At 41.1% G+C, this 20972-nt stretch overlaps 2 protein-coding genes across 3 annotated transcripts; both read left to right on the top strand.

The window, feature by feature from the left end:
* Positions 1 to 185: 185 nt before the first annotated feature.
* LOC123987511 (small ubiquitin-related modifier 2) lies at positions 186 to 7430 on the top strand. 2 transcript variants are annotated; one of them, XM_046076475.1, is made up of 5 exons: positions 330 to 368; positions 527 to 642; positions 1671 to 1802; positions 4668 to 4739; positions 6696 to 7430. In XM_046076475.1, exons 2-5 carry the CDS (start codon positions 619 to 621, stop codon positions 6756 to 6758), a joined length of 291 nt encoding a protein of 96 aa, XP_045932431.1. In that variant the 5' UTR covers positions 330 to 368; positions 527 to 618; the 3' UTR covers positions 6759 to 7430. The 2 variants fall into 2 exon arrangements, with proteins under 2 accessions (XP_045932440.1, XP_045932431.1); XM_046076484.1 differs by lacking the exon at positions 527 to 642 and having other exon boundaries at positions 186 to 368.
* Positions 7431 to 8330: 900 nt separating this feature from the next.
* Positions 8331 to 18033, top strand: LOC123987495 (jupiter microtubule associated homolog 1-like). Its single transcript, XM_046076453.1, has 5 exons — positions 8331 to 8522; positions 10944 to 11086; positions 14346 to 14494; positions 15177 to 15207; positions 17473 to 18033. The coding sequence occupies exons 1-5, from the start codon at positions 8467 to 8469 to the stop codon at positions 17610 to 17612; spliced, it is 519 nt and encodes a 172-aa protein (XP_045932409.1). The 5' UTR covers positions 8331 to 8466; the 3' UTR covers positions 17613 to 18033.
* The last annotated feature ends 2939 nt before the right edge of the window (positions 18034 to 20972 follow it).

The raw sequence follows: 20972 nt of genomic DNA, 5'->3' as shown, positions 1-20972 counted from the left end.
CTGAACCATGCAACACTGATCTGAGGTCAGCAGGGTGATGAGGTGCATGTTATGGTATGACTTTAGCCTTAACTTATGCTACAAACCTGAAAACAAAACGAAAAACATCGCTGTGCGCGTGCATGTGTTGCTGAGTGCCTCTTTAACGCGCATTGGGACTCTCCCGCCCATGGCCAGAATGCGCTTTCACCCTCGTGACTGCCTGTAGCCATTCAAAGCCCGGTGGTGTGCACGCGCACTGGCACGTGAGCGCGCACGTTCTGTTCAAATAATTTAAACGGGAACGAGGACGTGCGCGTACTCGTATTCTTTGTGTGGCAGCGTAGAGAAGCGCCAAAAGAGTGACCATGGCTGATGAAAAACCAAAGGTGAGTGTCTCTACATCCATTGTATCAAAATAGCAGTTTGTTTTAGCGGGTCTGTGGCACAGAGGCTCAAAGAAAAAAACAGACATTTTCACATGTTCTGTTTCACCTTGTTAAAGTTGGGGCTAAAATTCAACTACTATCTATACCTACTTTGATAGACCGGAAGGTTTGTGAACGCGCATCCGCAGGCGCGCAGATCGTTTTCTGCTGAAGCCCCTCTCAGCCAACCAGCTGGTGTCATCCTCGGTGCATGCCTCAATTTACCAACGTGTGTGTGAGTAATGGCGTGCGCTGTTAATAGCTTGTGTGTGTGTGTGTGTGTGTGTGTGTGTGTGTGTGTGTGTGTGTGTGTGTGTGTGTGTGTGTGCACACATGGGAGAGCGTGTTTGCACTCAGCAGGGGTAACGTTATACCCACAGACTGTAAATAAGGTTATACCAGTAGAAGTAAGAATTAAGTAGAATTGCTATTTGCCTCTGAAAGTACAGTATTGCCTTTCTTGGTATGTCTCTGCTTATATCAGGTTGTGGTTAATCTTGTACTGATTTGAATTTGCAGACACTGAAAGAGTGTAAACAAAGGCAATGTGTCCCAGGAAAGTTAAACTTTACTGAAATCCATTTTTACCTAAACCACACAGTAATTAATTATAAGATAAGGGAAGCCTTTTACTGATCTTTTGTTATTTGGTTATTGCAACAGCACAAGTACAGAAATGTTTACAGATCCCATCAAAATCCTATTTGTATATTTAATATTATTTGCAACATTGTCAGCAATGGCTTATAAGTCAACCCAAGTACTAAGGGGATACGGAAAGTTGTTGAAACTTTATAGTATATATAATTATACTGCCCTACTTACCTTAATGACATGTTGGAGGGAAAGTATGAAGTCATTGTTACCTGTAACTCTTTGTCTAACCACGTACGTCACTGTGCCTGTTTCATTTTGTTTTTATTAATCAATTACTCATTCAGTGTAGTTTAGTCTGTAAAAGGTCAACAATAATGACATTTGCCCATAATTATTTACAAGAGCCCAGACTGGTTTAAATTTGCACTTGCTGGGGGATTAAAGTATTCAATTTACAAAAAGAGAGAAAGGGTAGTTCTTTACATCTGTGAAGCTGTAACCAGGAAATTAATGGTGTTTTGATACAATTTGCATACTTTTCAAAATTAGATTTTCCCAATAATATTTTAAGTCGATCAACTAACTGATTTGTCCGCTAATTATTCCAGCTCTGGTTCCCTGCATGCCTGTGTGAACTGTGTTTTTCTCCCTGAATTCACCCCTCAGGAAGGAGTCAAGACAGAAAGCAACGAACACATAAACCTAAAGGTAGCAGGTCAGGATGGATCTGTGGTGCAGTTCAAGATCAAAAGACACACGCCGCTCATCAAACTCATGAAGGCCTACTGCGAGAGACAGGTGGGCATGGCACAATGTCAGCATTCAGGGTGATGTTACAGCTTTACTTCCTATACCAGTGGTTCCCAAACTGGAGGGCACAGAGGTATTGCAGAGTGTACTTGTGTTGTGGAACTAAAGTTGAAATGACCTTTTCATTGCAGACATTTTGACTTGTAAAAGACAGGTGTAACAAATGACAATTATTGCAATTCTCACCACATACATAGCAATTTGACTATCATTTTCTATAACATATGTAGAGGCCACTGGGTATGCTGCTTCTACTTGGTGATTTATCTGTAACAAAGTGAATGATTCAAAGAAGGATAACTTCGATATTCACCCTTGCCTGTGTGCTTGTTGTTTCAGCCCCTAAGAAAATGTTAACAGTGAAAAAGTAAGCATATTACAGGAGTTAAATATATCCCAGTCTCTCTTTCCTTTATTATTAAACTGTTATGCTTTAAAGGTGAGCATATCAACCACTGATAACAGTGTTGTATTCTGAGTAGAAACGGTTTCTCTGAATTTGCCTTAAATGGATCTGTAGTTTTGAGACTATGTTGTCTGTACTGTTTAGATACGAACTTCCCCCTCTAGCTTTTTTATCTTAGTGGAATGAAAAGGTGCAGCACATCCACTATAACTTACCCCCACTGCATGTAATACATCCTCTCGGTTGATGGACTTTTAGGAACAATATGTGGGGTAAATGACAGTCACTTTCTCTCCCTCCTTTCACTGCAAGCAGTGCTCAACAGTTTGACTTTTCACAAAAATAAGTAATAACATTAACAGTGGCTCCCTTCCATTGACGTGTCCTGGTTAGCCATGGCAGTGAGCCAGCTTGCACAATACTGAGCCCTGGAACTGGCACACCTTAATGCAATGCAGCCATTATAAAAGTTAGTAATTACACATGAGCTTTTCCCACTATGGCACGTCAAAATGAACTAAAATCATTGGAATATTTTTGGCCTGAATATTTACCCTTTCACTGGTCTCTTTCAGAATGTATTGACAGTGTGGAGCCAGGCTTCGAAGAGCTATGACGCTAAATTGTGCTGCATTTACATCATATTTAAATAATGATTGGAATTGCTTGATGGCAAAAGCTTTGATTAATGCAAATGTTTAATCTCGTTTGAAAACAAAAAAGGCTATGATAAGAGTAATTATTTTCTGCCCTATCACGCATGCACTTAGTAACTGGTAATTTAAAATTTTGTTTTACAGCTTTCTAAATAATGTTAACCTCAAGCAAACGATTTGTTGTGTCTGGGCAATTTAAAAGTCCCACTTGGTGTGTAAATGACGTGGTAAAAATGTTTTAGTTGACTGCAGATATTTACTTTGTGGTAAGGTCACAGTTCATTATGTTAGAGAAATCAAGGTTGTATCCAACAGATACATCACATGCAAGACATATAAACAAACTGCAGTATGCTAAAAGGTCAAACCTAAAATAAAAGCCAGATGATGCTCATTAAAGAGTTATTCATCACGGCCACGTTTTCAGTCATTTTTTCCTGAAAGAGTTATTGTTCATTGTTTATTGGCTATGATGCAGCTCTTATCTTCCTGCTCGCATGCATTTAGGGCCACAGAAGCAATGCAAATCTAAACACAGGCTTTACTTGTCTTTTTCCTAGCCCCAAACCAAACCTCATTATTTACTTGTCTGCCTGTGATTCCACATGTTAATCACAAAAATTATCTCATCTTTTGCATCAGCACTTATGAGCTAAGAAGTTGTCCTTCTCCAGGCACCTTGTTATAAAGATTTGCAGGAATGCTGTCCTATTCGAATGTGTTAACATTGGGATGAGAGCCAGTTCAGTTATTCAAATTGTACGGTTAAAGGTACAAAAACATTCCTGAGGGTTGACGCTAACTTTGTTCGTTCTGAAGTATCTATACCTAAGAGTTAAGAAGAGCATATCTAATGAAACATAACCTCTGACATTCCTCTTTATCTGAAAGTCAAATGAGGGTTCAACTCACATGAAGAATGGAAACCCAATGCCACTGTTGTCTATTCCTTTGACTGCCAGCAGGGCAAAGGAGATATGTTTGTCATGGAGCTCATTTTTAAAACTACAGTGAAAACCAGATGTTTTTCATTATTCCCTTTATTTATGTTTCACCTCAAGAGAGGGCATAACTCATTATTTTACTATGACCCGCAAACTTCAGCGGGCATTCCTTAAGCAAGGCAATTGTTGCTTTCAATATTATCCATCCATCCATCCATCCATCCATCCATCCATCGTCAACCGCTTATCCTGCGTACAGGGTCGCGGGGGGGCTGGAGCCTATCCCAGCTGACATCGGGCGCAAGGCGGGGTACACCCTGGACAGGTCGCCAGTCCATCGCAGGCTTTCAGTATTATAAATATCATATTTATAATCATTTTTTGACTTTTAGAATAGACATGTCCATGAAAATCTCTGCTGAGGGAAGTCATTTGGTTTACTTTACAGTGAATCTCTTTTTTAAAATTTTTTTTATTGGTGAAATCATCATGTAGTCCATATTGTTAGAGATTTAACTGCTTTTTGTTTTGGAATCTCACATCAGCTGTCGAATTTTACATCACATGTATGTAAAGTTCACAGAAGAAAGCATAGAACAAAGAAAGTGCTTATTACAATCATTGGAAAATGCAGCTTCCATGTATCAAATATCAGTCACAGCCACTGTCATAATATGAGAATATTTACTTAAGCTGCAAGCCTTCCCCTTATGCTGTTACTGTTCCCTTGAACATATGATTTCTTTGTGTGCACCTCTCCAATTCCCTCTTTGTGAAGCTGTTAAATGTTCAAAAAGTTGGTTCAGGCTTTCTTTACAACAAAAGTTGTATGTGTTTGTCTCTCCAGGGACTTTCAATGAGGCAAATCAGGTTCAGATTTGATGGACAGCCAATAAATGAGACAGACACACCAGCACAGGTAAGCGTGAAGAGGAGTTTAGCTACCGAAAATAGACTGAATAGTGGGCTTAAAAAAACACATTCATAGGGCACGCTGTGGGGTTTATGTGGGCTCAAACAAGTTTCACGCTCTTCCACATGTGTCATCACTTGTGCTCATGCATTTGTGCCGTCCTTATCAAACAAGATACGCATACTTCATGCATTCTTGTCTATGCCATGTCATGGGGATGCTCATGTTAGTGCTCTTGACTTTTGGTGTTCCCTTTTTTTTCCACCTAAAATTTTAAATACATGATGGAAACATTGTCTTGATTAATGCAGTTGCAGGACATATAGACACTCAGAACAAAATGTTAAATATACAGAGCACACCACAGTGTGTGATAGGCATGATCGCAGGCTGAAACCAGACACACACCAGGTCTTTGTGCAAGGTGAGGACATGCTAACGGGGAGCGTGTAGATGCCTCAGGATTTCAGAACACATCAAACTAAATTTTAGTTGCTGTGTTCTTGAACTTGTTGAATATGACACTTTGGACAGATGTTTATATGCTTGCTGCAGTTTTTGCTCTTAAATTATTTTTAGTTTTTAACCACTTTGCATGCTGCTTTATTATCTTCTTCTATTGTGTATTGTCTTATCCTATGCTAATGCCAATTGTTAATACAGATTGTGTTCCACTGGACCGAATACTGCTAGTAGTAGTATAGGCTTTAGTAGAACTAGTAGTAGTATTGGCTGTAGTAGTAGAAAAGCTAGTATATGCTCTAGGGCTGACCCTGAATAGCCGAAGATTCGATGGGCGGAGCCTGATTCGACTGTCAATCTCACAGTCGAAGCTTCGCAGCGAAACAAGGATCATGCCACTTTGGCGATATGGGGGTGCTCAACGTCTGATTTTACATAGAACTACGACCTTTCTCCCAATAAGTTAATATACAGTACCTATTACAATATACATTTCAACGTTTAATGCTGTAACTAAACATGTAAAAAGAATAAAGCTTTCAATAAATGTTTTTAAAGTGCGTAAATAAATCCAAAATTGTAACCTTAACCCTGGGTCGTCAGTGCACATGTGTAGGCGTAAGCGTGTGTGTGTGTGTGTGTGTGTGTGTGTCAGAAGAGGAACACTTACACAGAGCCCCAGCTTCCGAGTTGTCCGCACATTGCGGGACTTTCAGATAATTTATCACCATTGATGAACCATACAAAGAATATTTTATCATTTTTAAATAGTTAAAGCTAGCTGCTTGAAATAGACCCGAGAGGAACCGCGACGTGCATGCAGTTGTCGGCAGCACGGCATGCACGCAAAACTCTGCACAAGACCGGTGAATGACAGGCGAGCACAGAGAAAAGGGTCTTCAATAATCCTCAGTTTAGCTTGAAATATACAGTGTAAATTGAATGAATAGAGACTGAAGCTCTGCAGCTTCTCAAGATTAAAGCGGAGATAAAGTGTGTAACTCCCCCCCTGCTCGCACAAAAATCATTCTGATTCGACTATGTAAATCCTTAGTCGGGGACAGCCCTTATATGCTCTAGTAGTAGTATCATAGGCTGTCGTATCTGTAGTAGTAAAAGCAAAAGTTTAGGTAGTAGTCATAAGGCTTTAGTAGTAGTAATAGTCGTAAAGCTGTAGAAGTAGTAGTGTAGTCTGTTGTTGTTGTAGTAGTAGTAGTAGTAGTAGTAGTAGTAGTAGTAGTGTAGTCTGTAGTAGTACAGTCTGTAGCAACGGTAGTAGTAGTAGGAAAGGCTGTAGTAATAATAATGGTAGTTCTTGTCATATTGAGTATGCAAACAACAAATTTGTGTTGGTATAGAGGATACGCCCCCCTCCCCCCAATCTAAAAAATAAATACAGGAGATGCTGACCGACTGGCTATGAAATGTAGCAAAGAGATTGGGCAGAAGTGCAGACTTATCAAAAGTCAGTGTTTAAATAACTTTTTTTTCTCTTAACAGTTGGAAATGGAAGATGAAGACACAATTGACGTGTTTCAACAGCAGACAGGAGGCCTGATTTAATCACAGCCACGTGCATCACCATTTTCCTCCTTAACACAACCAGCCTTCCCGGGCCTGTAATACACAGCGGCTGCTTCTTTGCAACTTGTCCTAATATCTCAACAGAATTCCATGCAGAAGAAGTCATTTTTCTGCTACACATAACTGCTGTATAGTATATATTTTCATTCTTGCCCTTGTTACTTTTCTGTTTTTGTACATAAACCACATCCAGATCACCATGAATTCAGGTTTTGTTTGTTGATGCTGTATTGTGGTAAATGTTAAGGACTTCCCTTCCCAATTTGAAGGGATTCTTCTAAGGTTGCAGACAGATGGGACTGGCAAGAGTGAGAATTAACCCACTTTACCAATCAAATGTCGTTGGTCTAGGCTTGGGTCAGTGTCTATTCATAAAATGTACTATTTTGGGACTGGCTATCACTTAGTACAACCAGTACACCCAGTTTGGGAGTGGGGCCGGATTGCCATTTGGTTTCAGTTATCTTCAGAAAATTTATTTGATTTTATACATTTTATATAGTAGTGGATGTGTAGAAAAAAATTATGATTAATCGTCTGACTAGGCCACGCTTCAACTTTTGGGAAGCCTGAAAAGATGTTTCGGTTAAATAAACATCTGTTTTGTCTATTAAGATGCCTGTTAAAATAAAGCTATTGTCTTTTTCCAAACTTCCACTAATTTTGTCTGGCTTTCCAGTGTGATTGTTTGACCCGCATCAGGGCAGAAATGCAACCAATACAAAATACATTTGTTAGAACTACGAGGTGAGCACAAACCCAGATAGTAAATTAATAAATAATAAAAGATCACAAGTTCTTCACTAGCTAAACGTCAAAGTTTGCCCACAGTGTTATTTAAGAGGTAGACTTGCATTAATAGCCAGGTTTGTGTGTGCATGCAAGGGATTTGACTGTACATACACGGAACAACCATGAACACAAAAAGCTCAACAAAAAAACAGGATAAACAAAAACAACATTTGTAGACCGCAAGACAATAGTGTAATGGAGGATGCTTGAATAAATACTAAGTGCATGTGTTATGGAGCCTACATGAGGTAGGTTGACATGATATATACAGTATAAACAATATATAATGATAAATATGAACAACATGAATAATATTTGAACAGGTATTCCTCAGTATTTATAATTTTACAACACAGGGTTGTATAAAGAGATGACGTTTGTAGTTCTCTTACGCAACTCAAGAGCAAACGTTATATACAAAAATGATATATAGAAATAAGACAATTTTACATGGTGGAGTGCTGAGGATGAATTAAGGAGTTTCACAGCCTGAGGTAATAAGCTGCTCTGTGTGCTGGTTGCCCTTACATCGCAGTTTGCAGATTGTCATAATCAATGCCAATCGATTAGATGGCAGAAATAAGCCCTCTGGGATGTGGACTGATCACTGACATGAAGCCCAGACCTGCCACCAACAAGAGAGGCGAGGTTCTGTCCAATGAGAGAGGCGTTCTGTGATGTTCTGTCCAATCAGAGCGGGCCTACCGCTGGTGGGCTGGGTCTAGTGGGCTGGCACCGCAGAACCAGCGGATCTGGTGTTGGTTATGTTTTTCAGTGTCGGGTGGAGTCTACATCCTGTCGCATCTCTGCGGGGAAGGCGGAGGACTTTTTTTTTCATCATTAGTTTCTCATTGACTGCTTCTTATCTGCCAAGGCATCGAAATACTCCATAAAGATGACGACGACAACTACCTTTAAAGGAATGGAGCCCGGCGCGAAAAGCAGTTCCAGGTAAAAGAAGCTGAAAACCTTTTTCACGGAGGAACAAAAGAAGTGGGATGCATGCAAGCCTCTCAGCTAGCAGACGCCTCTTTTTTCCCCCTGCGTTTGCTTAAATGCAGCCTTTTACCTCGCATTAGCCCGCTGGTGGATTCGTCTGGATTTAGCTAAACTGTCACACAGTCTTGCTAATTAAGTTAATCTCATTGGGTTACTGATGCACCATCTAACGGTTGACGTTAGCCTTTAGCTGCACTAAGTTAGTTAGCCTTACTGGGCTATGTAGCTAGAGTAATGTTAATTAATGTAAAGCATGTAGAGTTTAAGAAAGAAAAGAGAGAGACCAGAAAGGACGTTTTTCCATCTATTTTCTGGGGTGGTCAAAGCAAAGTTAGCACTCGTCTGGCTGTGGTCGACTACAAAATAACTTTTTCTGCTGCTCTTTAGAGTTTAGAATACTGTTAACTTAAACCTTATTCTGTTAAACTGTGGATTTCACAGCTATAGCAAGAGTCCAGATATGTGATTGATTGCAGGAAGACTCCTAGACGAGACTTTGGTCTGCACATGTCATTATCACTGACGGGGCTCATTGTTGGTTGGAAGTTAAGGGAAAGTCAGACATAACGTCCATTTGTAGTTTCATTTAATATGTCTAACGTTACGCTATTGTCTACGTCTGACGCGCAAGGGCTGTTAAATCTTTTATATACATGGAAAAACACCTTAAGAGGGCCACTCATCCTCCAAGCACGCAGTCATAGCTTTCCAGTAAGGGATGCGTCTCGTCTGGATGCATTCCTGCCCCTTTGCAGTGAAAACAGTGCGAAGAAAATGACTTTAAATTATAGCTGCCTCCATAATAGAGCATGGTTTTAGAGCATATAACGTTACACCACATTTTGAGGGGGATCTGGTACTAGTAGCCTTTTCTGAGTGAGCACGAGTCACATCTCGGTCAGTCATTAAGCATTTTGAAGTCGCATGCTGTTTTCTGATGATGATGCGGGGGCTTGGGTGGGGGCTTTGAGCTAGCTAAGCCTGTAAATCTTTCCTTAGCTCTTAGCTTTTGCTCCTTAATGCCCCTTTTACGAGATGCTAGTCATTTCTGCTGCTGGCCTCCCCTACAGCAGCAAGTCTCGCAGAATTAGGCTGAAAGCTTAGTAGGCCATCAAAAGCCTCCCACCCTGCCTTATCAGACATGCCATCTTTGGTGCTCAGCTGTATCTGCCATAGCTCCCTGCCCTAGCTTCGCCTGCCTGAAGCTACAAAACATTAATGCCACTTCATTGATATTATTTGCTGTTTCATTCTAGGGTGGGGTCTGCTGCCAGACAGCTAGAGGCTTTTCCCCCTTCGCAGTCCATGTGGAAAGCATGAGCTCATCCAATCTGGCCGGGAAGTGAAGTCTGGTTTAGGCATTACTATCACAGCCAACCAAGTGTGATTGGACATTAGTGTGCGTCTTACAAGAATTGATTGAGAAAATTCATGCCGGTGCAGTCCACGCTGTGTGGATTTTCTTCCCCTGGTTGCTTTCTTTGTAGTTGTCCTTCGAGTTGTTTTTTGGACTCCATCTGCCCGCCTGGCCCTTGGACAGCTGCTCAGTGTGTCAGCTGGTGGCTGCAGGGATCCTGAGGAGAGGAGAGTTTGCTGGAAAAAAAGAGGGAGGGGTCCAGCAGGGGCTCTGCAAACACGTCAGTATTTGTCATCCACCCCAACTGTCCTTCAGCACAGCAAGGAAAAAGTGTTTCCCTACTCATTATCGTATTCCTTTTTGTTCAGCTTGGCGGGGGGGAGGAATGTCGGTCGAAAGTGGGCTTTGTTTACCATACATGGGTCTGCATAAGGCTTTCTATATTGTTTTACCCCAGTCTATTTGTTGCGTGACCTATATTAGCTGGGGACCTCAGACTTTTCACCTCCTTTTGTTTAATATTGACCCAAATGGGGCATCAAATTAGTTAATACTGGGATAACAATGCTACCAGGCATCAGCCCCTCTTGTGTCACTCGAATGGAATCTGTGCTGAGGAGAGGCAGCAGCTAGCCAGCTAACTCTGTGATTATATGCGACTGGTGTCAGCTGCCGGGCAGAGATTGTGACTGTCTGTCTAACAGGCTGACAGCCGGGACTTGGAGGCCAGAGACCTTGCTGGTAGCCCGTGCGTTTTTGTGTGTGTGGCATGTGTATAAAAGAGTTAGGGTGGAGTAGGGAGAAGGCTGTAAGTAGCTTGAGGCACTCTCATGTTTTATTTGACTATTGATTTCGTTGTCCTTTTATATTTTATTTTTTTTTGCACTCTGCAGCTGATCAGTGGCATGTGCCTCGAAGACCATGTGGCTTAGTTTGGCCTGAAGACTGGGCTGATGGGAGCACGATAGCACAATGTCAGTCAAATTACATTATAATCCATCATTTGTCCTCTTCAGGGTACTACGACCGCCAGGCGGGGATTCGAGCTTCTCCCTCGGCACAGATGACGATTCGACCCCCCAGCGCAAGAGCAAGATGGCCTCCAGCATCTTTGCAGAACCTGAGGACCCCCATGCTCATCGGAGGAACAATCCACCCAGTAAGTCAATTTGGAATCACTCGAAGCTATCTTAGTTCGTTCGTTCATTCATTCATTCTCCTTTCTTGTGTCAATATCGGAGCCAAAGGAATGAAAACATGATTGTGATTTACACTTTAACATTAACAATGGTTGGAGTTTTGCACCAGGAAGGGCGTGTAAGCACTTATGTATTAGCCAAGTTCAGTCTTGCAAAACTAGATAGAACTAGCAGAAGCCTTAAGTAACCAAAAGCGCCATGGAATTAATTCTTCTAACAAGAGCAAGGGAAAAATACAAACTGTAGTGTTATTTAGTATTTTTCCATTTTGGTTGTCAGAAAGAACATCCCACAAGTGCAATAGCCAAAAGCCCTGGTGTGCTTGCATAAGGGTAATTTGAAGCTAGGCTTTGTTAAATGAGGATCAGCTCTCGAAGGGGGGGGGGGGGTAGGTCAGTTAACAATGTGTCAATTGGTGAAATATGTGGCGTTGTATAGACAAGAAGGACGTTTTATTTTTGAGTACACAAGGAAGGCTGCAGCAGGGGATTGGAGACCTGTAAATGGCTTTAAGTTGTCAAGGTCCCTGAAAGCATACAGACACAGAGACTTGAATGAAGAATGAATGTTGTCTGACATTATTGCGCCTGCCAGTATGTTTGTGATCTAGGTAAAGCTTTAGCCAATCATAATTCACCCTTCAGTATGCTTTATCTTTTATTGCTTGTAATTGAGCTGCACATAGTCAGTGTTTGGTTGAAGGTCAAAGTTTTGATAAAGTGCGTAAAGAGGGAAATTCAAGCCCTACAGCCGTAAGATTGCATTTCAGCTCAGGGTGTTGAAGTTAAACTAAAGGCAGGGATCACATGTTTTCACACTGGCCAATTTGTAGAAAACAGTTTACACGGTGTATCAAATTTTCTGGTTGTGTGGACAATGAAGAATTTATCCTAAACTCATTACTTCAGCATCTGACGTTTTACAGCCGGCAGCTGCTGACAGTGAAGCCTTTTTCCGGCTTGCATTGTTTCACTTGGGTCAAGTTCGGGGGAGCCTTCTCATAGTTGAGGATGAGGATATTTGTTTTTGACTGAATGAGCAAGGTTTATTACTATAACAGGTTTTATAAGCATTGTGCGATCTGTCTGGCCTGGGTATGAACTCCTAGTGTAGATGAACAGGTGTGTTTGCTTTGGCATGCAGTCCTGTGTAGATATTTTTTTAAAAGCATCTTTCATATCACTTGGTTTGAGTTCGGGGGAGCCTTCTCAGATTTGTCCCACTTTAACGGATACTGCTAGCCTTTTTTTAGTGAGACATTCTCTTGCAACAATGAGTACACTCACAGAGCTTGGAAGATGTTGCAATTAAGTCACACTTTGATCACTCTATGGTCTCCATAGACTATAAACAGAGGTTATATTGTATATCAAATATCTATTTCCTTACTTGGCCTCAGACAATGTCCTGTTTACCCTAGATAATCTGCAGGGGGACTATTTCTGTTTCTTCTACAAAAAAAAGAGATTTCCAATGAGAACTGTTCACAAGGTCTGTGTTGTATCCAGAGTGATGAGAACATTAGTTCTGGAAATACATGTTTGTGTCAAGTAGAAAAGTAGCTTTATTTATTGACATTTAATTCCATTTAATAGTTTGCAGCAACCTTAGAAACTGATATCTCCAAACCCGAGTAAATAAACCTAAAAGTACCTTCACGGTTACCACTAGGAGTTATGGCTGGGCGAAAAGGACAAAAGTAATTTAATGAAAAAATTTCATATCATTCAATGTCAATAATTATCACGATAAATGTCAAATCATTATTTCTTTCAAGTTTAAAGGCAGAAATTTGCCCCTGAGTGGAAAACTGAAGAAACCAGATGGTTAATTGTGGTTTTAAACTTTTCTTTATGGTCAGCACATGACAAACACTTAATGCCAAACAAGTGGATCACTTCACAAATCTGAGGTAGAATATTCAAAACAATTGATAAAATGTTTTTTCCACAAATTAGTACAATTAAGTAAAATCTTTTTTCAGTCCCTTTTCTTCAACAATATAAATATCTTAATAGGAAAATTAAATGCTAACCTTTATTGAACATATGTTTATATGAACATAATTATCATTATTGTATTTATTGCCCAGCCTTAGCAGGAGTAAAGGGGAAAACCTTTTTAGTAAATTTGAAGAACTAAAAATTGAATAGAAAAACTATGCAAATGTAATTGTTATATTTGGTTAGGATTTTAGGGTTTTCAGATACCAGAGCTGTTGGTTTGTGCCCTCAGCTTCTGGCCACATGATGAGCACTCTGTAATCAGAGAGCAAGCCAAGACTACCAGCAGCAGCATTACTGCTGTTCCTGTGTTCGTGCTTGTTGACCAGTGAGCTCAGCCTTATCATACATCTATATCATGGACCCAGGAGATCTATAAGGTTAAGTAGAAGGCTATGTGTTGTAGTGATGATAACATAATGCATCACTGTCTGGCCCATGAATATAGTTTAATTCCCTTCCATTTGTGATTTGTTGCTCACTGTCCAGAAGAGAATTGGCCAGACTCAGAAATGTGGAGCCAGATAATGAAGGAGCTCTTCTTGAGTGATCGAGGCAACAGCGCTGATTCACTTCACTCCATTTAACAACAATGGCCACTCCTCCACTTCTTCAGCAGCGTTGTTCCCCTCATGACAAAGACGGTCTGTCCCCTCCCTGGCTCTCTGGGCTGTTACCTTATGTGGCTTTGGTTAGTACAGTCTGCTTCCCCACAGCGGGCCAAACACTGGGTTTTAATGCTCTTTCTGCTAAAGGAGAATGCAGACGCTACAGGGTTATGTGAGTTCTGGCATTCTGGTTGTCTGCCTGGATGGGTTCCACCACATTTCTGGGTCCGTCGCAGACGCCCAAGCGGATTTTGTGATGTTTCCTGTTGGTTCTCAGTGTTTTTTGCCTCGTGTTTTTTTTTCAGTCAAATTCCCTCATAAAGCTGATGTTTTGTCAAATCTGAGAAGATGAATCTTGTGGCGAGCGTGTTTGCCTTATGGGTCAAAAACATTGGGGTCTCGGGTGGCTTTATGGCTAATTGGATTAGTGTCTGAGTGGTAAGACTGCTGCTTTGAAGATTGAGTTGTGTTTTGTCATTTGTCTCTTGTGTTTCCTGTCTTGCTTCAATATAAGCGATTGGTCAACAAAGATAATAAAATTGGCGTGACAGCTAGTGCACTACACCCTGCTCAGTCTTTAATCTTCTTTTCTTTTCTTACCTTCCCAGCCGGAGCACCTACAGGAACCCTGTGTGGGGAGCCCTCTGCCCCGCTTAGGCGGTGCCAGCAGCCTCTTCTCTTCCCCAAGAACCCTCAGCCGGAACTGACCACCATCCACAACTCTGGGGCAGCCTTGGTCTGGAACCAGAGACAAGAGGTACCTCTCATTGAGTCTGACAGGCGCTGTTTCCAAAACAGAGCCAAAGCCTGGTTTGGGGCTGAAAAGCACACATTCATAGATTAAGTATAAATCTAAAGAGTTCAGTGGAAAATTCACTGGTGGATGGATGGCTTTATCCATCTATTTGAAACGGACCCAGGATGTTGTTTGATAGATATTATCCACTGACATTTGTAATCCCTGTGGAGGTTTAATTTTTATTCTGGGAATGTGCCAGTTCTCACTGCCTGACATGGGTAGATTTTTTTTTTTTTCTAATTTAGCAGTTTAATTGAGGTATAAGGCTTTGGCTTTGTGGCATAAATAACATTTGTAAATGGTCTGTACTTGTATAGCGTCGGATAGCGATGGAACAGCCATCGGGAGCACGTTGGGGTTCAGTATCTTGCCTGGATACTGGAAGGATACATTCTGACATGCAGACTGAAAGGAGCCGGGGGATCGGACCTCTTAGCACGCAACCCACTCTACCTCTTGAGCCACAGCCGCTTGTACCCACACCAAGAACATTTGGCAGAGGAGCTGGCTCAGGACACTGTGTTGTCACAGAGTAGAAGTAATAGGATTCAGATACAGGAAGAAGTCTTTACATGCAGGTGAAACGCCACTTTGGTTCAGTGGGGATGTCTGATATGCCTGTCCTGTGTTTTCATTGTAGGGTGAAAATGGCCAAGAACAAGCAAATGATGGTAAGTGTCCTGTACTCTTGAACCGTTTACAATGAGGCTTTGTAAGTTTCTTTCACACTCCCACTATGTCTAAACAGTAGAGCATGACTTAGATTATTCAGTGAATAGCTCCATGGTACACTATAACAAATCAGGTAAATCCACTCTCACTGCCTTTAAAGAATCAGATTCTGGTGACCATACCATAAGTTTTCTTAAGATACAGTACAGATGTTCTTTCTAAGTCAACATCACATGATCTCTTTGATGTGTTTTTCCTCTGTCATGATGGCCTGATGGTCTGTAGTCAAGCAGCTGTTCTTTGATGGCAGGCTTCACTTAGTATGAAAAGCTTTTTATTAACCTCCAGGTGCACGTTTGTAAGAGAGAGGCTGGCTCCTCGGATAATGGAGGGTTTGACCGCACATCTCTGTGGGCATTTAGAAATCAAAGCTCACTCATTTGCCGTGCTTTTGAATGTGATTGGAATGTGGCCGCACTTTGAAGTGTATTATATATGTGTATTAACGTTCATATGTTCGTTCAAAAATTATTGGTACACACTACTGAGGTAGATGCAGCCAAGTGTGCACTCGGATGTTTTAACAAGAAAAATAAAAGTTTAGTTCAGTCTGTAGTGATTTTACAGTTCATTGATGGCTAAGATTAAATTCAAGTTTGATGAAAGCAAACTCCAATTTCCAGTCCACTGTTTGTTTGATATTAAAGCCTAATTGCTTCATTAACATTTCTAATAACCTGGTTTTAGTTATATTTTAGTCTAGATTTAATAAACGTTTATTTCTGCTACTACAACAGTCCTTGTGGCTCCTGTAAATCCCATCTGCACTGTGTGTACGCCCTTTTTTTTCAGAGGCAGAGAATTTTCCCTACAAAACTGACGGTTGCAAATAGCGTGACCTCAGTAAATCCAGCTGAATACTTAATCATCCCGTTAACATGCCTCCTCTTGTTATTTGCAAGACCCTCCCTTTAATGCATATGCAATGAGGAGAGAGGCGCAGCTTGCTAACACTCACTAATGACGCATGAACTGCAAATCCAGGCTGGTGCGTCTGTTAAATACAGCACGTGTGTTTGGGAGTTTGTGCCACATTTGCGCTTGGAAAAACGGGAGCAAAAGCCTTAGTAAATCTGGTCCGGAGAGTTTACATACGCTAGATTCTGGATCCACCAGGCTGCCCTGTGGTGTCCTAATATCTGTGGCACCAGTCTTATAAACCTATAAATAATGCAGTTGTCACAGCAGCCTCTCTGATGTCAAGCTGAGAATATTTGAGTGTGCATTCAGCCTAAAAAAAGATTTTGAAGTCCTTGAAAAAGTAAGGTGTTGCCCTTATTTGAATCGGAAAAGTCCCCTTGAATTTGCACTTTCTACAGTAATCAAGGCACTAATGGACAACGAGAGCCCTGTGCTTCAGCACTGCAATTTATTTTACATAACTGGCTAACCTCACTTAAGTACTTTAGCCTTCAAAACCAAAATGCAGTGTCTACATATTCAGTCAAAATGTAGTTAAGACCAGAGTCTGACTCACTGCATGGTAAATTTGCAGTTAAATCTAGCCGGTGACATGGCCGCAGCTAGCCTTGGCTAAAGCTAAATTTAGTTTCTATTTACCCATAGCTGTTTCCTGTAATTCTGATTCCATCAATTTTAATGAACTCACATTTTGGTAATCTAGTCTGGAATCCCACAAATAAGCCAGCCACTTAATCCGGTCATGGAGAATAAAAACAGTTTAGCCACTCCTGCTAAAAGCTAACTAGCCTAGATTAGCAGAGTAGCAGCAACTGCCTTCTCAGCCTTTGACTCAAGTGGAATTCACCAGTTTTGTGTGATTAAGCTACTTTTTAATCACTTTATCAAATGTATTAAATTGTAAATAAAAGAATGTGTTGATTTCAACACATTTTAGGTGGAAAGCTGCTTGCTTGCTGATCTGTTAACCAGTTTAGCTGAAAACTTTAAGCCCTTTCTTCAACTTTCAGTAGTTAATGCTCTCTGCCTTTGCAGGGCAGTACTGTTGTATTACCATCTACTATAGTTAGTGTATACTTTTTCACTCCAAAGCACAGTTTGTTTAACAGGATAACATGGTGTTTTACTGTGACATAGTCAAAATATATTCAACATTTTGTAAACTGTTTTGCCCTAATCACATACTGCCAACCAGAAACAGACTGTGATAACATTCATTACATTTCGCCCACTCTCACTCACATGCTTTGCATTAAAGTGTTGTCTTTTTGTTGCGCCTGTAGAGTGTCCTGACGACGTGGAGGGGGAGCAAGAGGAGCAGCAGAAGGAGCCACAGCCCTCGGCCCCGTCGGGAGGTGCCAACGCTGCCACTGGCAGCCGAAGAAACCCACCTGGTGGCAAGTCCAGCCTCATCCTGGGTTGAGACCACTTGTTTTGTTTTTGTTTTTGTTTTTTCATTTGAACACTTTTTATTTTTATTTTTTAAAGATAAATACCCCTTACCACTCTCTTCCTCCACATCAACCTTCTCCCCTCCTTCACCTACTTCACATGCATTCATGTCATCACGTCCATGGACCCCTGCGTCCTCTCCCTCCACCCTCTAACCTTTTGTTTTGATCCTTTTTTGTATTAAAAGAAGAAAACTGTTGACAAAAGCACTTTATGTATCTCCCCGCCCCACACCCATTCCATTTCAGCCCATCCTGTAGTGCATCGCGCCTGCTGGGAAAGGCATGACGTTTAGCTTGTCCCTCATTCTTCCCTGTTGTAAATGGAAAAGGAAAAAATAAGAAAAAAGATTTGATGCGTGGATTTCTAAATACAATAAAGATTGATATTAATTTGCGGTGCCTGATTTGTGTTCTTTTCATTTTATGTAGTAACAGTCGTGTAATAAATAATCTTGTAGGAATATTTGATCATGCCATGGTGAATATTTAAGTTCAGAAGTGACAAACATAAAATAATGTAGATAGCCGTGCAGAAAGTATGACACTAAAGACATAAAATCACTGGTGCTATTGATTCTCCTCTCAGTTTTCATGGGCATAAATAGTTCAACATGGAGCAGAACATTATTTATGTACAGTGAGGTGGAGCCTGAAGGCTGCGGCCGTTGAGAGCAGACACAGGCTCTCTGACTGGAAATCTGCCCAGCCAAAGTAATCGCAAAAGCCGCCTCCGACTCTGCCAAAAGAGAAACTGCACTATCTTTTTATGACATCATACGCTGGATATTTGGCAGTCTTCAGTGTTTGATCTAAGATAGGCATAACATTATGTTGAGTCTTAGGAGTCGGATTCAAAAGGTAAAGTGATTCGTGTAAGATGTAATGTTACTTACGAAACACTACCATTGACAGCACCCCTCAATGATGGCTTTATATGGAAATGCTTGTCTTAAGTCTGAGCTTTTTTGCCTTAAGCACCATGACACAGGTAATGAACTGGCTGTTTAATGGTAATTTGGATGTTTTAATAATCATAGAAATGGATGCTGAAATCCAGCCCCAAGAATGAACTATATTATCAAGACCTCAGTTCAGTCCTTAAACAAGTTAACTGTATTCAACCAAGAATAAAGATACAGATCAGCTGGATTCTCTTGCCTACTCACCTAAACACCGTCAGGAAAGATCACTTCTGATTTAACATGACCCTGCAATCACTTGGATTTGAAGTCATCTTTTCTTTACTCCATGATGATATAAATGGCAGTGTATTGTTGACCTGATGACTTTGTAAGCTTCTTACTGTGAAGCTGCAGGGGTCTAGATGGGAGATCATCTTTTAGCAACGATGACAAACTATTGAGAAATAATGGGGAATGACAGAAATTGGTAATTTGACAGGCTGTGCCGACCCAGAGCATCTGGGTTTAGTACTTTTGTGCAAGTCTTCATGCTGTGCTCACCTTGGGCTTAACCAAACAGTGTCTCCACTATATTGTGCATGGTGCATGCTGCATGTCTGCAAACCAGTGTCAGACAAAAGTCAGAACAGAGGAAAGGTTTCTATCAAAATAGTTCTCTGCCTCCAGAGCTACTACTCAAGAGCCAAACCCTGAGCGGCCTGTGGAGAGTGCTGTGACACGGCGGTGCGTTTAAGCCCTCATCTGCCGTGAAAGGCATGCAGAGGTCACTCAAGATCAGAAAAAGAACTTCCTGCCCTGGAGAAATGCCAGGGTGCTGGAGTGCAGTCAATGAAAGCTTGTTTTCACTAAGTGCTGTACCCACCGGGAAAGTCCTGTGCCTTCTATTATAACTTAAGACGCAGAGTCAGACTGGATCTCTGGTGCTTTCCTCAGTCTTTTTAATCCGATGTACATATGGAAATGTGCACACATGAAAGGAGTGAATAGTCATATCCAGTGTTCATTTTAAGATCAAAATGTTTGGCTTAAAATGAACAGTTGCAATTTTATTTTTCACACACTGCAGTTTGCTCTTTTGGCCTGGCCAACAGCTAATCAGTAAAACCACATTAGAAACAGACTCCCTTGTCTATCCCCCCTTGATCATCCTTCTAATCTTTCTAGAAAGACGGGAGATTATCATTTTCCTCCCCCACAGCCATATGCCAAGTCATTTAACTGATGTCTGTGATGAATGTGTAAGCATCCTCGCTCATTTGCAACTTCAGTGTATTGACAGAGCCATTAAGCCATGTGCACTCCAGCTGAGGCCGCGCGTGTGTGTGTTCAGGGAGATCTCTAGAGGAAGACGATGTGTTGAGGTGAGTCATCTGTGAGTGACATGGCAAAAGCAATCAGTCAATCAATAACCCCAATCAGTCATACTGCTCTGAGCAACTACTCAAGGAGAGAGCTGCAGGAGGAGATTTGTTAATATGTTGCTTAGTATCTCATGCAGAAGACATTCGGGTTAAAAACACTGACTTGTTCCCCCCAAAATTATGAATCTACCACCAGAGTACCTGAAGAAACAATAAATTGTTTAAATAAATGATCTCCCTATGTTCTGTTCTTGTCTTCCTGTCCTCTCTGTGACCAGAGACAGAGCCTCCTGATTATCCCACAGCCTCAAATATACAACGCCTCCCGCCCACCAGAAGCCCTAAACAGGAAGCACTGGTTGGCAAATGGACAGTTTCCGTAATGACAAAGGGAGCACAAAAAGCCCTCCTTGCAGCGCCTGTTCTGGCTCAGATTGTACCTTCTTAACTGGATGAGACTGGAGGAGGGGTGGGATGGACAGGGACCTTTTTTTATTCTGTCCCAGAGGGAGGAAGAGAGAGCAGGGGGTAGGTGTATTTTTTTTTAAAAACTGTGAAAGCCTTTATTGATGTTATTGATGTTGAGTGGGCAATTCTCCCAGGACAGTGACAACTTAATGGAGTTTGTTGAGGTCATTTCAGCTTCAAACTACAATGGTCATCATCATGTGTCTAGTAAATCCTTGTCAGCAATAGGTACATGTGATTTTACGTAAATACATGATGTGATATTTTGTTTCAGCGCATATTGATGCAAAAAGAGGATGACTGACTTCTAGTGTCAAAGTGATTTTATGGTTTTCTGTGTGCTCTATTGTTACAACCACAAGGAGTATTGAGGAAATGGGTTTCCGAGGACATATTCAGAGGGAAGTTCAGTTCTTGTGTTCTTTTCTCGTAAAATTTCAGTTTAGTCATTCAATCCCATCTTTTTTAGTCTTTAGAAAGAAAATGTATATTGTTGTTGTTTTTAAACCAACCATTTAAATTGTTCTTCATACATCAGAGCATCAGTGCATGTTTATTCAGTGCTTATAAATGCTAA

Source organism: Micropterus dolomieu, linkage group LG02 (assembly GCF_021292245.1).
Source record: "Micropterus dolomieu isolate WLL.071019.BEF.003 ecotype Adirondacks linkage group LG02, ASM2129224v1, whole genome shotgun sequence".
Classification (NCBI taxonomy): domain Eukaryota; kingdom Metazoa; phylum Chordata; class Actinopteri; order Centrarchiformes; family Centrarchidae; genus Micropterus; species Micropterus dolomieu.
The sequence above is the reverse complement of the archived record's forward strand: the minus strand, read 5'-3'. Positions and strand labels throughout refer to the sequence as shown.